The sequence below is a fragment of the Engraulis encrasicolus genome, chromosome 8, assembly GCF_034702125.1.
Source record: "Engraulis encrasicolus isolate BLACKSEA-1 chromosome 8, IST_EnEncr_1.0, whole genome shotgun sequence".
Classification (NCBI taxonomy): domain Eukaryota; kingdom Metazoa; phylum Chordata; class Actinopteri; order Clupeiformes; family Engraulidae; genus Engraulis; species Engraulis encrasicolus.
Window position 1 is genome coordinate 24,401,066 of NC_085864.1, and position 18,126 is coordinate 24,419,191.

An 18,126-nucleotide genomic window follows, 5' to 3' on the forward strand; every position below is an offset into this window, starting at 1 on the left:
TACATCATTTCAACTAATGTGTGTTTTGTGTCGTCGCATTGGGACACACAGTGCATGACTTGTTTTAAATACTGTCTCAGTGCAGGGGTCTGTGGTTGTTTGTGTTTGTTAAAATACATCCCAGTAGTGGCAGAGGTGTTGTTACTTTTCTTTCAATTATAGCACCCCTCCCCCCCTCCCCCCCCCAAAACAAATCAGTTAGTCCACCTGCTACCTAACCTAACGCTACCAGCAGTCATTCTTTTTCATTCCAAACAGCCAACTAAAGTTTTATGTACTGTAGGATAGGTTCAAAGGTTACATAGCAGCTTTTGAGAAATGTTAAAGCAATGTAACTAGAAAAGATTGTGTTCTGCCGAGACCCCATCGTTTTTTTTTCCCCCACAGGCTGATACGCCTGAACTGTTTCACTTAGTGAGGGTTGGATAAGAATTTTTAAGCCACCTCAATTTTAATATATCTCACTCTTTTTTTGTGGTGTGGTGGTTTGTGTTTTAACACCATAAGTATGCAGGGTTGGCTTTTGTGTTTGTTTTTATATCATTCCCAGAGAAAAGGTTCTGAGTGATGTGTCAAATACAGTAGAACTGACCCTGTTCTGTCTGTGTCCAACTGTGAGGTCTGTGGTCCCAAGCATCTCTCTAACACGACACACCATGACATTGTTCATTGCACTCTTTTCTCTCTCATCTTTCATGCTGGCTGTTGACCACTGATATCTAAAGGGGGGACATTTCTGAATGAACATCTCTTTTCCGGTTAAGAAGCACTAATATGTTGTGATATCGTTCCATTCACCCCAGTGCGTGTTTTTTTCGTCTTTTCATTTTTTGATCCGAGTCAGGTTAAACTGCCTCAACAAAGGTATGGAACTGGTCTGTTTTTGTTTTTGTATGTCTTTGTAACCATGCTATCAACACACATAAATAGTACACAAGGTTTTCCCATAGCCCCCCCTCCCTCTCTCTGTGCTATGCTCTTGCTTTAGTACCACAACGCAACGCTACCCCCGAAGACAGCAAAGGAAACACCTGACCACAGCACAGAACACTGCCCCCCACACCTCCAGTTTCCACTCCTGCCCCCTGGCATCCCCTCGCCACTTCTCCGTAGAACACACTTTCAAACATGAGGTAAAACTTAGTAAATAAGAGGTAAAGGGGATCGTGTTTGTGTCATTGTTAATTAATAAAATAAATAATTTAAACGTAAAAATAAATAGAATCAAGTCAGAAATCGTCCCCCGGTGTGTGTTTTTTTCCTGTGTGTTATGTGAGCAGGGAAGGGTACGGTAATCTTGTCAAGATCACAAACATCAAAGAAAAAAAATATATACCCATAAAATGGTAAGAATACTAATAAACATTTTTGTTTTTTGTGTTTTCATCCTGAGATGAAAGGAAAATGAGAAACCAAAAAACTTCATGACTTGAAACAGTTTACACATCATTTACCACATCCTCTAACTTTTTAAAACCCTTTTTCTAACTGCCCCCAAAAGTGACCAATCAGCCTCCAGGCTATCCCACCCCCCCTTGACCAATCATCAGTTAGCTCAGAGAGGCATCTGGGATTACTGAAGAAGAAGTTGGCAGCCCAGGTCTATCTATAGGCAGGCGGGCGACCCCCGTGCCCTACGGGCACATTAAGAGTTAACAATGGAATGCAGCACGAAGCCATGAGGGGAAGAGATGTGGGGAAGTGTTTTATCATTAAGGTGAATGGAACGAGGTCTGGCACTCAGGCTGGGAGGGTCTTTCACCTCTCTTTTCTCTCTCTCTCTCTTTTCTCTCTCTCTCTCTTTTCTCTCTCTCTCTCTCTCTCTCTCTCTCTCTCTCTCTCTCTCTCTCTCTCTCTCTCTCTCTCTCTCTCTCTCCTGTGTGTTCTGTCCTCCTCCCCTTCTCCACCATTCCCTGGCCCTCCGCTGCTAGAAACGAATGCCTGGATCCCTCTAAGACACACACACACACAACACCATCCAGTACCTTCACATCTTTCTTCCCCTATCTCTCGTACTCTCCCCTCTTCCTCTTTCTGCTTTGTCCCACCCTTTTTTTTCTCTCCCACCATCTTTCTTCCTCTGTTTCGCTTCCCTCTTGCTCTCTTTCATTCATTCCCATTCGGCCTTCTCTTCCTGTCTCTCTCAGGCCCCACCCCTGCTCTCTCTCTCTCGCTCTCTCTCTCCTTCCCATTATCTCTCTTTCAGCCCTCTCTCGTGCTTTCTCTCCCTCTCTTCTCGCTGTCCTCTCCCCTTCCATCTCTCTGTCTTTCCACAGCCTCTCGCTCCTCCTCTTCTCTTCTCCTTCTCCCCCAGCCTTTACCTATCTCCCTCTCCTCCCTCTCTCTTCTCTTCTCGTCTCTTCTCTTCTCCTCTCTTCTCTCCCTTTCTGTTGTCCCTCTATCCTCTCCTCTCCTCTCTTCTCTTCTCTTCTCTTCTCTTCTCTTCTCTTCTCTTCTCTTCTCTTCTCTTCTCTTCTCTTCTCTTCTCTCAGCCTTTACCTATCTCCCTCTCTTCCCTCTCTCATCTCCTCTCCTCTCCTCTCTTTTCTTTTCTTTTCTTCTCTTTTCTTTTCTTTTCTTCTCTTCTCTTCTCTCTCTCGTCCCTCCCCGCCCCTCCGGCCTCACCGCACGGCCTTGTGCTTGCCGCCACAGCAGCCGCAGCGCTCTCCGCAGCGCAGGCAGGCGCGCAGCGGCAGGTAGCAGCACATGCACGGCACGAAGAGCGAGAGGGCCAGCAGTGCCAGCCAGCGGGCGCAGCAGAGCGGGTGTGCCCGGCCCCCGGCGCCGCCCAGCGAGTCCTCGCACTCGCAGTCGCACGGCTCCCAGAACTCGCCCTCCGAGTCCGACATGCAGTGGTAGAGCAGGCTCTCGGCGCACCACACGCACGTCCACTGGCGCAGGCAGTGCAGCGCCGGGTCGGGCGCGTCGCGGCAACGCCCCCGGCCGTTCTCGGCCTGGCTGAAGACCGAGCGGCAGTACACGCAGCGCGAGGAGCACGACGACGCGCCCTGGGGGCACGGGCTGTCCTCGTCGGGCGAGATGGCGTCCCCCCCTGCTCCGCAGGCAGAGGCACCTCTGCCACCCCCACCCCCACCGCCCGCTCCCCCGCCTCTCCTGCGAGTCCGAGAGTCCGAGGTGTGGATACAGCACGGCGAGGGCGAGCCTTTACCCGTGGGCTCCTGCGGCGAGGATCCGCCGCCGCCGCTCATCGGGGACATGCCCGATACGGCGTTGGGCATGGAGGGGCAGGTGGGCGAGGAGTGGTGGCAGCCCGAGCCCTTGGCGCTTGCTGGGTCCAGGGCGATGGTGACCTCGCACTCGGCCGTGCCCACGCCGGCCAGCTCCTTCTCGTAGCGCACCACGTGCTTCTCGGGCCCGCTGCCGCCGCCGCCACCACCACCGCCGCCCGGTACCACCACGCCGCCCGTCAGCCCGCCTACCAGGTCGCCCCGACGGTAGTCCTCATACCCCTTCGAGCCCCACACGTTGCAGTCCAGGCTGCGCAGGTCCTCCACCAGCAGCGGGATGGTGGGCAAGAGGGGCGAGAGAGGGGAGGAGGGCGGCAGCGGGAGGGGAGCCAGGGGAGGGGTGGTGGGGGGCGCTGGGGGCGGGAGCGGTGGGGCTGGGGGGTTCAGCACGGGAGGCTGCTGAGTGGGCCGCGTGTGGATCTGGGAAACAGAAAGTGCCATCACAGTGGCGCGACATTAGCACTGAATTGCATTGCTACGTACAGTACATTGCATTAAATGATGTTACATTACATTACATTACATTGCACTTGGCATACGCTTTATAACCAAAGCGACATTCAAACGAGGACATTATCATAGCCAACATCACTAGCAGACACAAAGTGCACAGGAGATATACAGAACAAAAAGTGCAAATGTAATTCGTCGACACGGCGGGAAAACTGTGCAAACCTGGTCACATGACAAAAGTGCTTCCCCTCTTTGTTGACCACAACTTGCAAAGGCGTCGCACCTCAACGCTGAATGTGGTTGTGTGAAATAAACGCCTTTGCATGATGCCACACTGCTCAACAAACAACACCACTCTTGTGTTTGAAATGTCCAGGATTTTTTTAGACAGAGGTGGCAACCCTAATAGCGCCATGTAACCGTCTTGATGCTATGAAATTAGGCTATGCTATGATCGTTTCCAGCATAATCATTTTTTTTGTGAATGTGGGAATGTGTATGTGTATTTTGAAAGTGCTTTGAATCAAACTTCATGGTTGTGATACTGCGCTATATAAAGACATGTTGTATTGTATTGACAAACTGGGCTGATCAGAGCATTCTGCATACTTTTAGATATTTTTTTTTTTTGGTGAACAAAGTGACTGACGTTTTTATGCACCTGCGTCTTCCTCCAAGTCAAAGATTTTTTGTTTGACTCTGAGGAAGACGCAGGGGTGTCGAAACATCAGTGACTTTATGCACCAAAAAATAAATAAACTCTAAAAGTATGCAGAGTGCTCTATGAGTCCTCTATGAGTGCTTTATACGAATGGTCCCCTCGGAAGAATGCATTAGACGAATCGTCTCGCAACCCTCTGGTCATCCCTGGGTCTAGTCACTGAGAAGTAGCCCAGTTTGTCATCATTCTGCTGTCCTGCACTGTGAGCACAACAAGGGCTGAAGCGCAGACATCCTTTTCCCACATGTTGTATTGTACTGTATTGCCTCCATTACCTGGGCAGGGGTCTGCGTGGTGACAGCGTGCCCCGTTCCGTCGTCAAAGTCCTCCGGGGCAGATCGCGCGAAGCGTGGCGAGGACTGACTGGTCACTATGGTGATGGGCTTGGGCAGCATGACCTTCTGGCTGCTGGAGGACGAGTCGCTGCCTGTATGAGACTGACCCAGACTACAAGTCATCACACTCATACTTCACATATGAGTAGAGCACACACAGAAGCTGCAAGTTATCACACTCATACTTCACATACCCTATGAGACTGACCCAGACTACAAGTCATCACACTCATACTTCACATACTGTATGAGACTAAACCCAGACTACACGTCATCACACTCATACGTACCATACTGTATGAAACTGACCCAGAGAGGGTTACCAGATGAGACTGATGATTTCGAGCCCAAAAAATGCTCAAAGCCCCCCTGGAAGCACTAAATCCCCCCAAATTCCATTGATTTCTATGCCCAAAAATTGGACAGGTTTTTCTGTTAAGTGCCATTTTTACCCGCAGGCCGCCATCCTAAGCAACCCAATTGGACGGGAAACCGCCCAATCTAGTGGCAACACTGGACCCAGACTGCAAGTTATCACACTTATACTTCACATACTGTATGAGTCGCTGCCTGTATGAGATTGACCCAGACTGCAAGTTATCACACTTATACTTCACATACTGTATGAGTCGCTGCCTGTATGAGATTGACCCAGACTACAAATCATCGCACTCACACTCTCATACAGAATTGTGCTATACTTATTACTATTAATAATAACAATATGAGATGCCTGTATGTGACTGACCCAGACTACAAGTCGTCACATTCGTACTACACATAGTTATACTTCATACTTTCTATAACCATTCTCAGCTGAAATATCCACTTGCTTCCTACAAATGTGATGTCTTTGACTGCAATAGCATCATGTAGCATGCTCACATGTGATCAGTTTTGAGAACTTTCCAGAGTGTACCCATTAAACTCATTACCACAGAGAAATAAGACAAGCTTTACGATGAGATTACTCAGATGGACCCACAAGGACAGAGGAAGAACAACCAATGTAACAGAAGGCAGGAAGAACTTCCTATCTAACATAATGACAATAAGCCAGAGACTCTGATCCACCTAAATCTTTGCCATGCAGCTTCCTCCTCCAACTTGCACACATTCAATTCATCTCAGTGATCAGCAATGCCTCTTTTCCACTGCCGGTTTTCTGGTAGGCCTACAGCGACACAGCGCGACTCGGCCGCCACTTTTTGCCCTTCGATTGAGCTGTGTTGTTCTCAATCGGAAAGCAAAAAGTGGCGGCCGATCTGTAGGTCTACCAGGCCTCACCACTTGAAGGGCCCCCTGCCAATGGCTCTCGATGGCCAAATATCTCACAGGGGCCCCTTCTACAATATATCAGTGGATTGTGGATACTGAGTGCTCATCATTGGTGCATCTCAAATAGAAGACCACAAACACTCTTATTTGCACTCATTTATGTGAACCTTTCTGTACCATTTGCACATCATAAGTCAAATGTATGGTTCCAAACTTTGGAACTTATAGTGCAAAAGAAGTCTGACATAAGACACCTTCACAAACAAGCATCAGGGACTTTTCACAAGCAGTTACGTTAATGAGCTTTAGAGATGCTTTCATTAGACATCATGTAGAAACTATAAACTTAAAGTCAACTAACTTAATAACAAGATAACCAAGGCCCGCCAATCATTCCTGTGACGCTGCAGTACATTTCTCAATCCAGTTAGTCTGGCTAAGTGTCTGGCTATCTTCTTGTGAACTTCAAATTGCCCTCCATGTCAGAGCCAATTCAATAAGAGAATTTCTAATGGCTTGAGGGGACATGTTTGAAGTGAAGACGCACTAGTTATCCCATTAAATCAGAGGAAAGCACAGTCTAATTGATTGTAGGTCCAACCTAGCGTAGGAAACTAGCCCCACCCGCCAGCGGCCAAAATTATTTTTGCCTGGGAGTGGGTCTAGCCTCGGACAGTGCCCAAATGCCCTGAATCTGGGAGACCAATCACGACGCAGGAGATTTGTTTTGATTTGTTTTGAATCTTTGGATGCAAAGCGGACAGGGTATTGAGGGAGAGACGGCAAAGCGTTGGCCAATGGGGCACCTAAGTCACGCCCTCTACTTCCTGGTTCATGGGGCAGAGGGAGTCAAAAAATGATTACTGGGCTTGAAAATGAGTGATTTTTGGATTTGTGGTGCATAGGTGGAGGTCCAAGGTTTGGATTGGTGTAAAAAAAAACACTAATTTTCAAGCCCAGTAATTATTTTTTGACTCCCCCTGCCCCATGAACCAGGAAGTAGAGGGTGTGACTTAGGTGCCCCATAGGCACAGAAACAGTTTGAAAAACAACGGGATGTTCCCATCAACAATTTTCCGACGTGTCATTGTTCGGGGCCAGACTAAATATTCACATTTAATCTCACATTTAGTCTGGCTTGTCAGGCTTGTTTCAACCAGTACCACACAGAGTCACTTCATAGCTGCAGGCTAAACCCCTCTAGATAAGAGGGTTGTTGGTTCACAACTTTTCCAGACCAAAGCTTACATATCTTTATAGTCACAATAGCCAGGCTTACGTAACAGGACAGAAAAGTTTACATACTACAAATCAGCATCTACAGCGGGAGCAGCCATTTACTTTGGCCCAATGGCCACATTGGCTTTACAATATTGACCCATGGGCAGAATGTCACTGACAACTTGCCTATGTAAATAAAACAAATGAATGTACGCTGACATAACTATTGGGCTATCTTATTCCTGCATATTGAAATGAAATGTACGTAGATAAATAAAACAACCATGGTTAATCTCATTCCCGCAAAACCCCTGTTGAGGGAAGTCATTTTAAGAATATTGGGTGAGGGTATCACTTTGGATTTAAAAGTTATCTTTTTTATAAGGCTCTGAGGGCTGCACGTGGACCCCATGCCTGAGTTTGACCACCTCTGATCAACAGATTAATAGGCATTACAAATTCAAGCAAAATGGTACATCCCATTTTAAGTTGATATACTGTGAATGAAAACTGGAACATATATTGAAAAATAATATGGTAGGAGGCGCTGTGGCGCAGCGTGCTAAGCCCCCCACTATAGACCAGTTCAGAGTCGACGTCCTCATGAATGCGTGCACATCGTTGACTCAAACACACCAAAGATATTGTAAGGATATTACGAGAGACTCCACTTTTCTGGGTGGTACTGCACTCTAGGGGGAGTGGAGACTCCGTTCAGAAAGAACGGGCTGCTGCGCTCAGAGCTGTGTCTCGACAGCGGCCACTAGGAGAACTACAGGCATGGGTAAAATCAGGAGTGGTGATTCTGTATGTAATACTGGGTGACAGTGCAGACACTAAAGAGAGAAAAACTGCCGTTCTGAAGCGTGGACGTTGATAAAAAAAATAGAGATTCTGAAAAGTACACTTGTTATGCTATTTTGAGAGGGAAGAGGCTGTTCCAGAAGCATAGGAGATGTTTGTTGTTACAAGACATTAAACTACTGACTGGACTGATGACATCGCCAGGAATACCCGTGTCCGTGGTGTCCACTGCATATCTGAGGTTAGCGCGAGCATCCGTTCTCTTATTTCGGAAAAAAAACACCTGTTGAGTCTCTGTACAAGTGAAAGGAGCATGGACGATTTTGAGGCAGCGGTGCGCACGCAGCCAAATTACGTCATACCTGTTTACAAACTCTAAAGGGGTCTATTGGGCTTACATTGCCCATGGGGACCCCGGTTCAAGTCCGGCCGGGGTCATTTCCCAGCCCTACCCCATCTCTCTCTCACAAGCGTTTCCTGTTTCCTCTCATACTGTCCTGTCATAATAAAGGCAAAAAGCTCCAAAAAATATGTTAAAAAAAAAGAAAAATGATATGGTAGAGAGACAGAGTTGAAAGGCTACTTACTGCTTGATCATCCTCTATGTCGCCCTCCTCTGGAGTGGAGGAAGAGGGAGACTCTGATCCTGCAACAAGAAAAATAAATTGGTAAAAAGATATAACACATACAATATTTACCTCATGCTGTGAAAAAGTGTGAGTTCATCGTTCTGAACGTGAATCACAAAACAGGAAATGACTCATGATTTGACTTGAGCAAGAAAATACTTTGTGAGGAATTTAACATTACAACTTTTGAGTTTTTCACTCTTCCACTGCAGGCCAGCAAGTCACTGATAAAGAAACAATAGGAAATCCAGCATACTGGCCATTTTCCAGCACATTTTTCATCTTAGGTTACTGTTTTCTGGATTAAATTTACCTGATGAAGGTCTAAGACCCAAACATTGTTAAGAATAAAATGTTAGCAAGCCACCTATAACACAAAAAATGTGCTTTTTGCCCTATATTCATTATTTGCAGGGCTCTAAATTAACACCAGTCAACCAGCCAAATGCTGGTGAGATTTAAGGTTGACTGGAAAGACCAACTTTCTAGCCACTTTGACTCATTAGTGAGTGTGTGTTTGGCTAGTAAGACAATCATCTACTAGCCATTTTGGCTGGTGATGAAAAAAGTTAATATAGAGCTCTGATTATTTGCTACTGATATCGGATGACCAGCTGTGTCTGTACCTCTCTCGAGTTTGTCAAGGACACTTTGAAGGCCTTGCTCAAAGGAGTCGGCGGCGGTCGAACTCTGGAACGTCAACCCAAACTTCCGGTCCTCTACCCTCCAATGGTGGAAAAGGGGGGACACCTTGTTGTACACGAGGCCTCTCTGCACGACACACTCCAGCACAGACTGCACACATGTGGAAAAGGAGGGAGAACATTATCGAACTGCAACAAATGGATGTACCAAAGAATCACATAAGAGAGAAAGATACTTCAGACTCGTTCTTTTCCGGTATCCATGTGATGTCGGGTGAACGCTCCTTTAGGAGACCTTAGGTTAGGAGACCTTCAAAGTCTTGGGGTTGAGAATAAGAGTAGTTAGATGGCGGTAGCGCACTTCTTGTGCAAACACCACAAAAAGAGAAGAAGGGGACAACGCCCCCTTAGAAGACAGAACTTGAGCACACTCCTTTGCATTGGATGGGCGGAGTTTAAGATATCTTTCTCTCCTATACGTTTCTTTGGATGTACTGTAGATTGGGGCTACATATGGTTTTATATCAATCAATCAAAAAAGTCTTCATGTCCTCAATTCCTTGTCATCTAAATTCTAGGCTGTCCTTCCATGGACAAAAGAAGCACTATGTGTACATACGGTATATGCTGGCTTCTATGGATCTTTGCCTGTCTATTCCGTCCTTGTCCGCTCACCTTTTCTTGGCCTGATAAGTCCTCCAAGATGTCAAGCCCTCAAGGCCAGAGGCCAAGGGAGGGAGCAACCGGAGGATGGTTATTGATATGGACCCACAGAGGTGGAAATTGCTTGGACAGTCATGGGTAAGTGGTTAGGGTGTCAGACTTGTAGCCCAAAGGTTGCTGGTTCGACTCCCGACCGGCCAGGTTAGTTGGTTAAGTAATTAACCAGTGCTCTCCCCCATCCTCCTCCATGACTGAGGTACCCTGAGCATGGTACCGTCCCGCTCCCTTTCGGGCGCCATTGGGGGCTGCCCTTTTGCACAGGTGAGGCATAAATGCAATTTCCTTGTGTGGAGTGTGCAGTGAACACTTGTCTGCTGTGGAGTGCTGTGTCACGATGACAATGGGAATTGGAGTTTCCCAGTTGGGCTTTCACTTGCTCTCTTTCAGAACAACATACAGTCTCTGAGGCATGGAATGACTGAAAAAAACATCAAAAAAGGTTTTCACATCATATTTCATTTTCATAGTGGTGTATCTCTAATATCGGGCAAACTCCATACCACCTTGACTAACAAATAGTCTGCGAACCACTGAACCCCATGCCCTGAGAGCGGTTTTGTTTTACACTGCCAGGCTTCCAGCCCCGTAGCCTGATTATCATGGCTTTCAAATCTCTTCGAGACTTGGTCTGACCAAGAGCATAACAACTAACGCTCTTAGACGGCATGGCTGACCCACCTCCCTTGGTTTGCTACTGGTATTTATTACTCAGCTCAGCTATTCTATTCTTTTAAACACTCTACTGAGTGTTAATGTACATTTTTATATTCACCTAATATTTAAATGTACTTTTATAATAACCTGTCCTCCTGTTCTGCTTTGTACAGGTGCAGTGTTTGAATGCTTGATTGTGTTTTGTGGGATTATTGTCTTTAAATGTTTGTATGTCTGTGGTGAAACTGAAGACAAATTTCCACTCTGTGGATAATAAAGTATTCAGTATTCTCAGCAAAAAAGGCTGAGCCAAAGTTTAAACCAAACATTTTCTTAGTCCCAATAAGACGTCTCTGCTTAAAACTCGTCATTGCCTTGAACACGCCTCTACCCAGAACCGCTGGAAATGCTCAAAGTTGATTGGTTCCTGACAAAGTCGGTGGAGTTCCCCTGGCAGGAGGAACCAGAATCTGCCTGAACAAACTGAGCTGGTTTACTGAGCCAGAGTAGCAGAGCCGAAGGTGTTGCGTCACTGCGAGGGCGGAGCGTGGGTAAGCCCCTCCTGGTTACTTCCTCATTTGCAAAGAAAACATCATTGATACATCCCAACAAGACAGGTGGGATATTCATAGGCATGGATCAAAGACGATAGAAGCTTCCATCCTCCATTTTACAGACTTTTGAACCAGAAATATCCTTTATGATTCCAAATTGTAGCTAAGAAGGAATATAATTGTTCTGCAAGGTACTGCCGGTGCCATGAGCTTCGTAAAAACTTTGGTAGCTCACTAGTAGGTCCATGTCTCTTTGTGCATGCCGATGACATAACTTGTAGATTGTACCTACTGTATGTTGGCTCTGACCACCTGTGATGTATTTTGGGAAGGGAGTTGGGAGTGAATTCAGTCCAGCCCCACCCACCAAATAAATGCATCCCAAATGTGCCAGTTCCTGAACACACACACACAAGCACAAACACAAACACAAACACACACACACACACATACACACACACACACAAAGACTCACTGCTCGATCGCGTAGCCGCTCTCCGTGGATGATGTACTCCTTCCGCCCGCGGCCGTCCGAACTCCGTCTCTTGCAGATGACCACGTGGCTCAGGCCACCACCGTCGAGGGCCACCCACCCGACCTCATCCCAGGTCATGACCACTGCACGGACACGCACACTGTTGGTGAGGAAAGTAAACACACACATTAAACTCTGGGATCATGTACAATCCAGAAAATGTTAACTCTCTGAGTGTTGAAGTAGCACAACAACATTTGCTCGGTCGAGTGGGCCTGAGAGCAGGAAGCTGACGAAACAACCAGAAGAGGCCATGTCTGCTCTTTAAGGGCATCTGTACACTGTATTCATTTATCACAAAATGGACATAATGTGTTATCAGACATTAGTGTGAGTAAACATTTTCAAAAAGAATGTGTGCTACAACAATCTAGATTCTAGAGCTTCAATTCAACCCAACATTCTTCAGAACTTGTTCAGATGTATTTGATGAATGTATGCTACTGTATGTATGCTATGTACTGAATGTCTGTGTGTGGGTGTATGTACAGTATATGTAAGTTACCAGGTGGACACCTTAATACCTACTCTACCTATATTCTCCCTGTGTGATGGTATGCCCTTATATTAACCTCTCAGCACAGAGACTCTGCTAGGCCTATATGTAACATTATTGTCCCCAAAATGGTATTGACCAAGTTTTAATCGGTTACGACTCTCTGCATTGTAATAGAAATGCTGTTATGATGTAGTTGATTGTTTTCAGCAGAGTAAATAGGCCCGTCGACGGGCCCATCTGCAGTAAGAGGCTACAGTTTGCAGCAGTTTACTTGTTCAATTATTTCACCCGTCAAAGATCTTTCTGTCAGCACAGGATTGGGGTTTCCCTACAAACAGCACTAAACTACAGCAAGGAAAGCCATTTGGGTCATAAACCATGAAGAGGTGTTTTCAGCTCTTAAAGGTACACTGCGCAGGAAATGGTCAAAAATGGTACTGCAACTATGCTGCTCATTGAAACTGTGTTGCCTATTGCCAAATTTGATCTATTCATGAAAGTTTGCCAAGTAATAAACTAATATGTTCTAGTATGGCCCAAGTACAGTCATTTTTGCAGCTAAAAATGGTTATTTCCGGAAATTCTAATTTTCATGTAAGAACAGTGCATTTTTTCCAGTCATAATGAATACTTAGAATTTGATGGTGGTGGCAAGTATTCATGAAAAAGGTAACATTAGTGAATGGGTAGCATGAATTCTGGAAATAAACAACTAAAAATCTCACACAGTGTACCTTTAAAGGGACACTGTGCAGGAAATGGTCAAAAAAGGTACTGCAACTATGCTGCTCATTGAAACTGGGTTGGCTATCGCCATATTTGATATTTACATGAAAGTTTACTAAATAATAAACAAATATTTTCTAGTATGATCCAAATAGAGTCATTTTTGCAGCGAAAAATGGCTCTTTTTGGAAATTCAAAATGGCGGACCATGGAGAAGATCCCCCTTTTCATGTATGAAAAGTGCAATGTTTCCAGTCATAATGAATACTTAGAATTTGATGCTGGTGGTAAGTATTCATGAAAAAGGTAACATTAGTGAATGGGTAGCATGAATTCTGGAAATAAACAACTAAAAATCTCACACAGTGTACCTTTAAAGCTTCCTGCTGCTCTCACCACAAGTTATTGATAACTAGATTGCATTCTTACAGAAAATGCTGGAAGCAGGCTTGCCTTTTAGGGCAGAGCTGAGCAGTTTTATTTTTGACATCTCTATACCTAAATTAAAAACAAACTACTATTGAGAAAACAAAGCTGAAAGAATTGTGGGAAAAATCCATCCACCCAGTCAGAAGTTATGGGCCAAACAATTCAGCCATCTTGGATTCAGCCATCTTGAAAGTGTTGTAGCTCCGCATTTTGGGGATATACTAAATGACATACATGCTCCGAGTGGGATTCGAACACACAACCTCCATATCTCTAATCCAGTACCTTTGCCATTGATGCTAAATGACATACACGGTATTTTAAGTTGGCTAAGGAACACTGCATATTATATAATTTTGAAAATCAACATGGGTCCGAGTGGGATTCGAACTCACAACCTCCAAATCTCTAATCCAGCACCTTTGCCATGGATACTAAATGACATACCGTACATGCTATTTTAAGTTGGCTAAGGAACAGTGCATATGATATCATTTTGAAAATCAACATGGGTCCGAGTGCGATTCGAACACACAACCTCCATATCTCTAATCCAGTACCTTTGCCATTGATGCTAAATGACATACACGGTATTTTAAGTTGGCTAAGGAACACTGCATATGATATAATTTTGAAAATCAACATGGGTCCAAGTGGGATTCGAACTCACAACCTCCATATGGCTAATCCAGCACCTTTACGATTGAGCCAAGCAGCTGGCTGTCATGTGCATTCCAGCAAGACAATATCACATTGCATTGAAGAGCTGAACAATAGACTTCTAGAATGGTAGTTGAAGGTGCTCGTTAAGAATAGAATTTTGAGAGAAAGTGACAGTTGAGATGGAACCCTTATTGGCAGCACCTGTTCTGATTGACTGTATGGCAGTTAGTATTTTGCTCTAAGGCAGAGGGCAGAAACAAAAAGGTTTCTAGTTTTTAGATCGCTGTTGTTTAAAAAACTAAAAAGAATTGGAACTTGTCCTTTGCACAGATTGGAGTCATACGTGTGATCTTTCTAACAGTCCTTGAATGAAGTTTATAGGTTAAACGGTTCAGTCACAAATGGACCTCTTGTGGAAGATGTGCTGACCTCTTCAGAAAGGCACTTCAAGAATCAATAGGAAAAGCCATTGGGCTAGCCCAGCACTTTTTACACACCTGCCATTTAAAAAGTAATGGGAGTTGGGACATGATACTTTCACCGTTTGGAGTCATCTCATAGAGCTCGCTAACAACGTCAAATGAACTTATAGGTTAAAGTGTTGATGTTTTATGAACGAAAAAGCGTCCTACACTCTAATCTGTAGAGTGGACGGAACACTCTCTCCTGAAGGTTCTACCATTGTTTTCAATGGGGACCTAAACTTGCACAAAATCGCCAAAAACGGAAAAACGACAAGAGACACGAACACGCTATATCAGAATTTTTTTTATCTCCAAGCCAAGCCGGTCGTTTTAGTGTTTGAACTGTGTCTCTATCTCGAAAGGCCTAGGAGGAGATCCATTTTCTATTTTTACTGCCCTGCACAAGAGAAGCAGCAAGCACAAGCATAAAATGTAGTTAGGGATTACTGTAAGCGGGACTTGCTCTGCAGTCATAGGTGAGCGGTTAGGGCGTCAGACTTGCATCCCAGAGGTTGCCGGTTCGACTCCCGACCCGCCAGGTTGGTGGGGGGGAGTAATCAACCAGTGCTCTCCCCCATCCTCCTCCATGACTGAGGTACCCTGAGCATGGTACCGTCCCACTGCACTGCTTCCCATGGGGCGCCACTGAGGGCTGCCCCCTTGCACGGGTGAGGCATAAATGCAATTTCGTTGTGTGCAGTGTGCAGTGTTCACTTGTGTGCGGTGGAGTGCTGTGTCACAATGACAATGGGAGTTGGAGTTTCCCAATGGGCTTTCACTTTCACTTCGCTTTCGCTTTCAAGCCCGCTTAATAATAACTAAACAGGACTTAGAGATTACTATAAGCGTGGCAAGCCCACTTAATTAAACAACACAAAACAAATACAAGTTCAAGTTGAATAAGCACCCTGCATTTAAAGATACATAGGGCCTATCAAAATGTTCAGTAGACTAGTTAGGTTTAACAATGTGTAGCCCAACCAACCATGATGTCACTACTTCAAGAGACATAAGAAACATACAAACACACATGATCTGGATAAAAAGTGACATTATCCTGAAAGACATGCACAAATGGGCAACCACCTTGATTAGGGGATAGTATGGTAGTAGCCTAGCCTATATATTTTTATGTGGGGGAAGTCAGTGTGTTCTACACCTTCATTTCAATGGTGGCAGGAAGGGAGCGAGTCTTACATGGACAATCCAATCACGTGATACATTTAGGTGTATGTAATCTCATTTAAAACAGTGACAAAAATCCGCGATGATCCGTAAACAGCAGCGATTAAAATGACAACGGGAACGTGTCTTCTTAACAGTACAAAGAAATAAGGGATGTGTATCAATACTGCGTTAGTAACAAGCGAATGGAAACGACTGGGGAGAGGAGGAACAGCGATTTCCGCTGGAGCGCATGACCGGGAGGAAGGTGGAAGGAAGAATGAGTGCATTTCTCAGTGAGATGTATCAATGAACGCGCCCATCGACATACGGGGCCTGCTTGAACCGCGCTACGATAGACTAATAGCTTTAGGACTATTTGCTGTTTTACGACAACGATGCATAGTCAAACCATTTTCTGTGATTAATGTCATTGACAAATCTTTTCTGCAAATTAATGACTGCATTGTTTCAACAACTGTAAGAAATTGCGTTATCTTCTCTCCACCTATCGCCAGCTCTGTGCGCGGGCGCGCGCACGTACACACATACACACATACACTATTTCTCTCTTTCCAATACACACACGCACACACACACACACACATAGGAGGAAAGAGAGAGCGTGGGGGAGATAGCGAAAGACGGAGAGAGACGAGCAAGATATACACAATCCAACACCTCTTATTTTATGAATGAAATACAATAAAAACAGGCTGATTCAATCGGATGCGCTGTAACACGGAAATCAACTACCATCGACTATAAAGAAGAAATGTGTGTGGGTGAGAGAGGAGATGGAGGAAGCGAGTGTGTGTGTGTGTGTGTGTGTGTGTGTGTGTGTGTGGGGGGGGTGAAAAGAGAAAAAGAAAGAGGAGGGGGTTGAGAAGCGGGTGAGAGGGGGGTAAAATCACATTTCATTCATAAAGTTTGGCTTTAAAAATCATAATGAAAGCCGAGGCGCGTTGATAAAAATTATAACACTATCACCCGCGCAGTACACCTTTCAACGTCGGTTCCCCTTCGTGCGACGTGGGTAGAAATCTCGCCATATTTTTGTCCATTTCTTCCAACACATTTGTAGATTCACGGATGTATTTAATGGTTAAGAGAAGTCTTCACACCTCCTCCTAACTGCTATGTGCCAATTCCCATTGCGTATTATGGCCAAAACACAAACTATCCCCCTGTTTGTCTTTCAAGTGGCAAAGAAGCCCTTTTCCACAGCTACACTAGTGGTTGTCATTTAGACTCGAACCGTTTAAGTACGTATTTATCACACATTTGCACGGATGTATGAAGAACAGGGTGTATACTGCCGATGCAAGCCTACGTAATAACATTTGTTACCAACAACATTACTGTGGATGCAGAATTATAGATTAGCCTATGTTATAACGTCTTCTCGGTCATGGAAATTGAGCCAGGTATCATCTATTTTCGTTGCATGTCTGTGCTTAATTTTGTGCTTTGGCAAATAAAAATGTGAAGACTTACTCGCCCTCCATGACTTGGTGTTGCCCGTTGCTTCGAGCTTGTGCCCCTGGTCTCCTTTTTTAAATCCCCCTCTCGACTCACTCGACTCCTTTCCCTCACTCCCGTTGTCTGTCAGTCCCTCTGGCCGCTCTCATGTTCATGTCTTTTTACTTTCCACCTATATGTCGTTTTGGCGTATCAGGATGGGCTCGAGGTTGCAGCAGCCATTTTCCGCTGGCAGCGGCAGCATCCTCCCTCCCTCACCCTCCCTCACCCTCTCTCAATTACTCCCTCCCTGTTTCTTGTCCTCGTGCTATACCTGCCGCTCTCCCTTTCTGACTAGATACCGCTAAACTGCCTCACATAATCTCTCACAACACGGGCTCCAAATGGTTGCCACTATGAAGGCAAGTCGAGAATCTACATTTCTACAGGGTAGAAAGATCGACCAATGGGCTCTTTTCTCGCTCAAAGCCATTGACACAAAACGTGAAATAGCCTATTGCGGGGAAACAGCAACGCTACAGGCAAATTTGCAAACAGAACCTATAGCCATGGTAGCGTAGGCTAGGCTACACAATATGTAATAATAAATGCAGATGACCTTACGGTTAATTAGCCCACTTACAGGGCATTCGTGGCGGCAAACATTTGTCACGTTCAGCTACTGGTGTCGATAATTGGGAAGTTCTGCGACGACATAGCATACATGCTCTACTATGCTGCTTGTACCTACTAAACATTATCCCAATGTACACATTATCTTGTGCTATAAAGACCGTCGGAGTTGTGCAGCTCCCTCATTAAATGATATTGAGGAAATTCAGTTTTCGGTTTCAGCACCACGGACAGCTCCTCGCGCCACTCACTCTGTAGCCTAGTGCATGAAGGAGAGCCATGATAAAA

General features: G+C 45.3%; 1 protein-coding gene across 1 annotated transcript; it reads right to left on the bottom strand.

Moving 5' to 3' along the window:
* Nucleotides 1-2,534: 2,534 nt before the first annotated feature.
* On the bottom strand, nucleotides 2,535-17,438 carry spred3 (sprouty related EVH1 domain containing 3). The gene is made up of 7 exons (XM_063204368.1): nucleotides 17,242-17,438; nucleotides 11,740-11,899; nucleotides 9,316-9,484; nucleotides 8,648-8,706; nucleotides 4,698-4,859; nucleotides 3,095-3,668; nucleotides 2,535-3,052 (listed from the first exon to the last, which is right to left on the bottom strand). The coding sequence occupies exons 1-7, from the start codon at nucleotides 17,250-17,252 to the stop codon at nucleotides 2,622-2,624; spliced, it is 1,566 nt and encodes a 521-aa protein (XP_063060438.1). The 5' UTR covers nucleotides 17,253-17,438; the 3' UTR covers nucleotides 2,535-2,621.
* Between the last annotated feature and the right edge of the window lie 688 nt (nucleotides 17,439-18,126).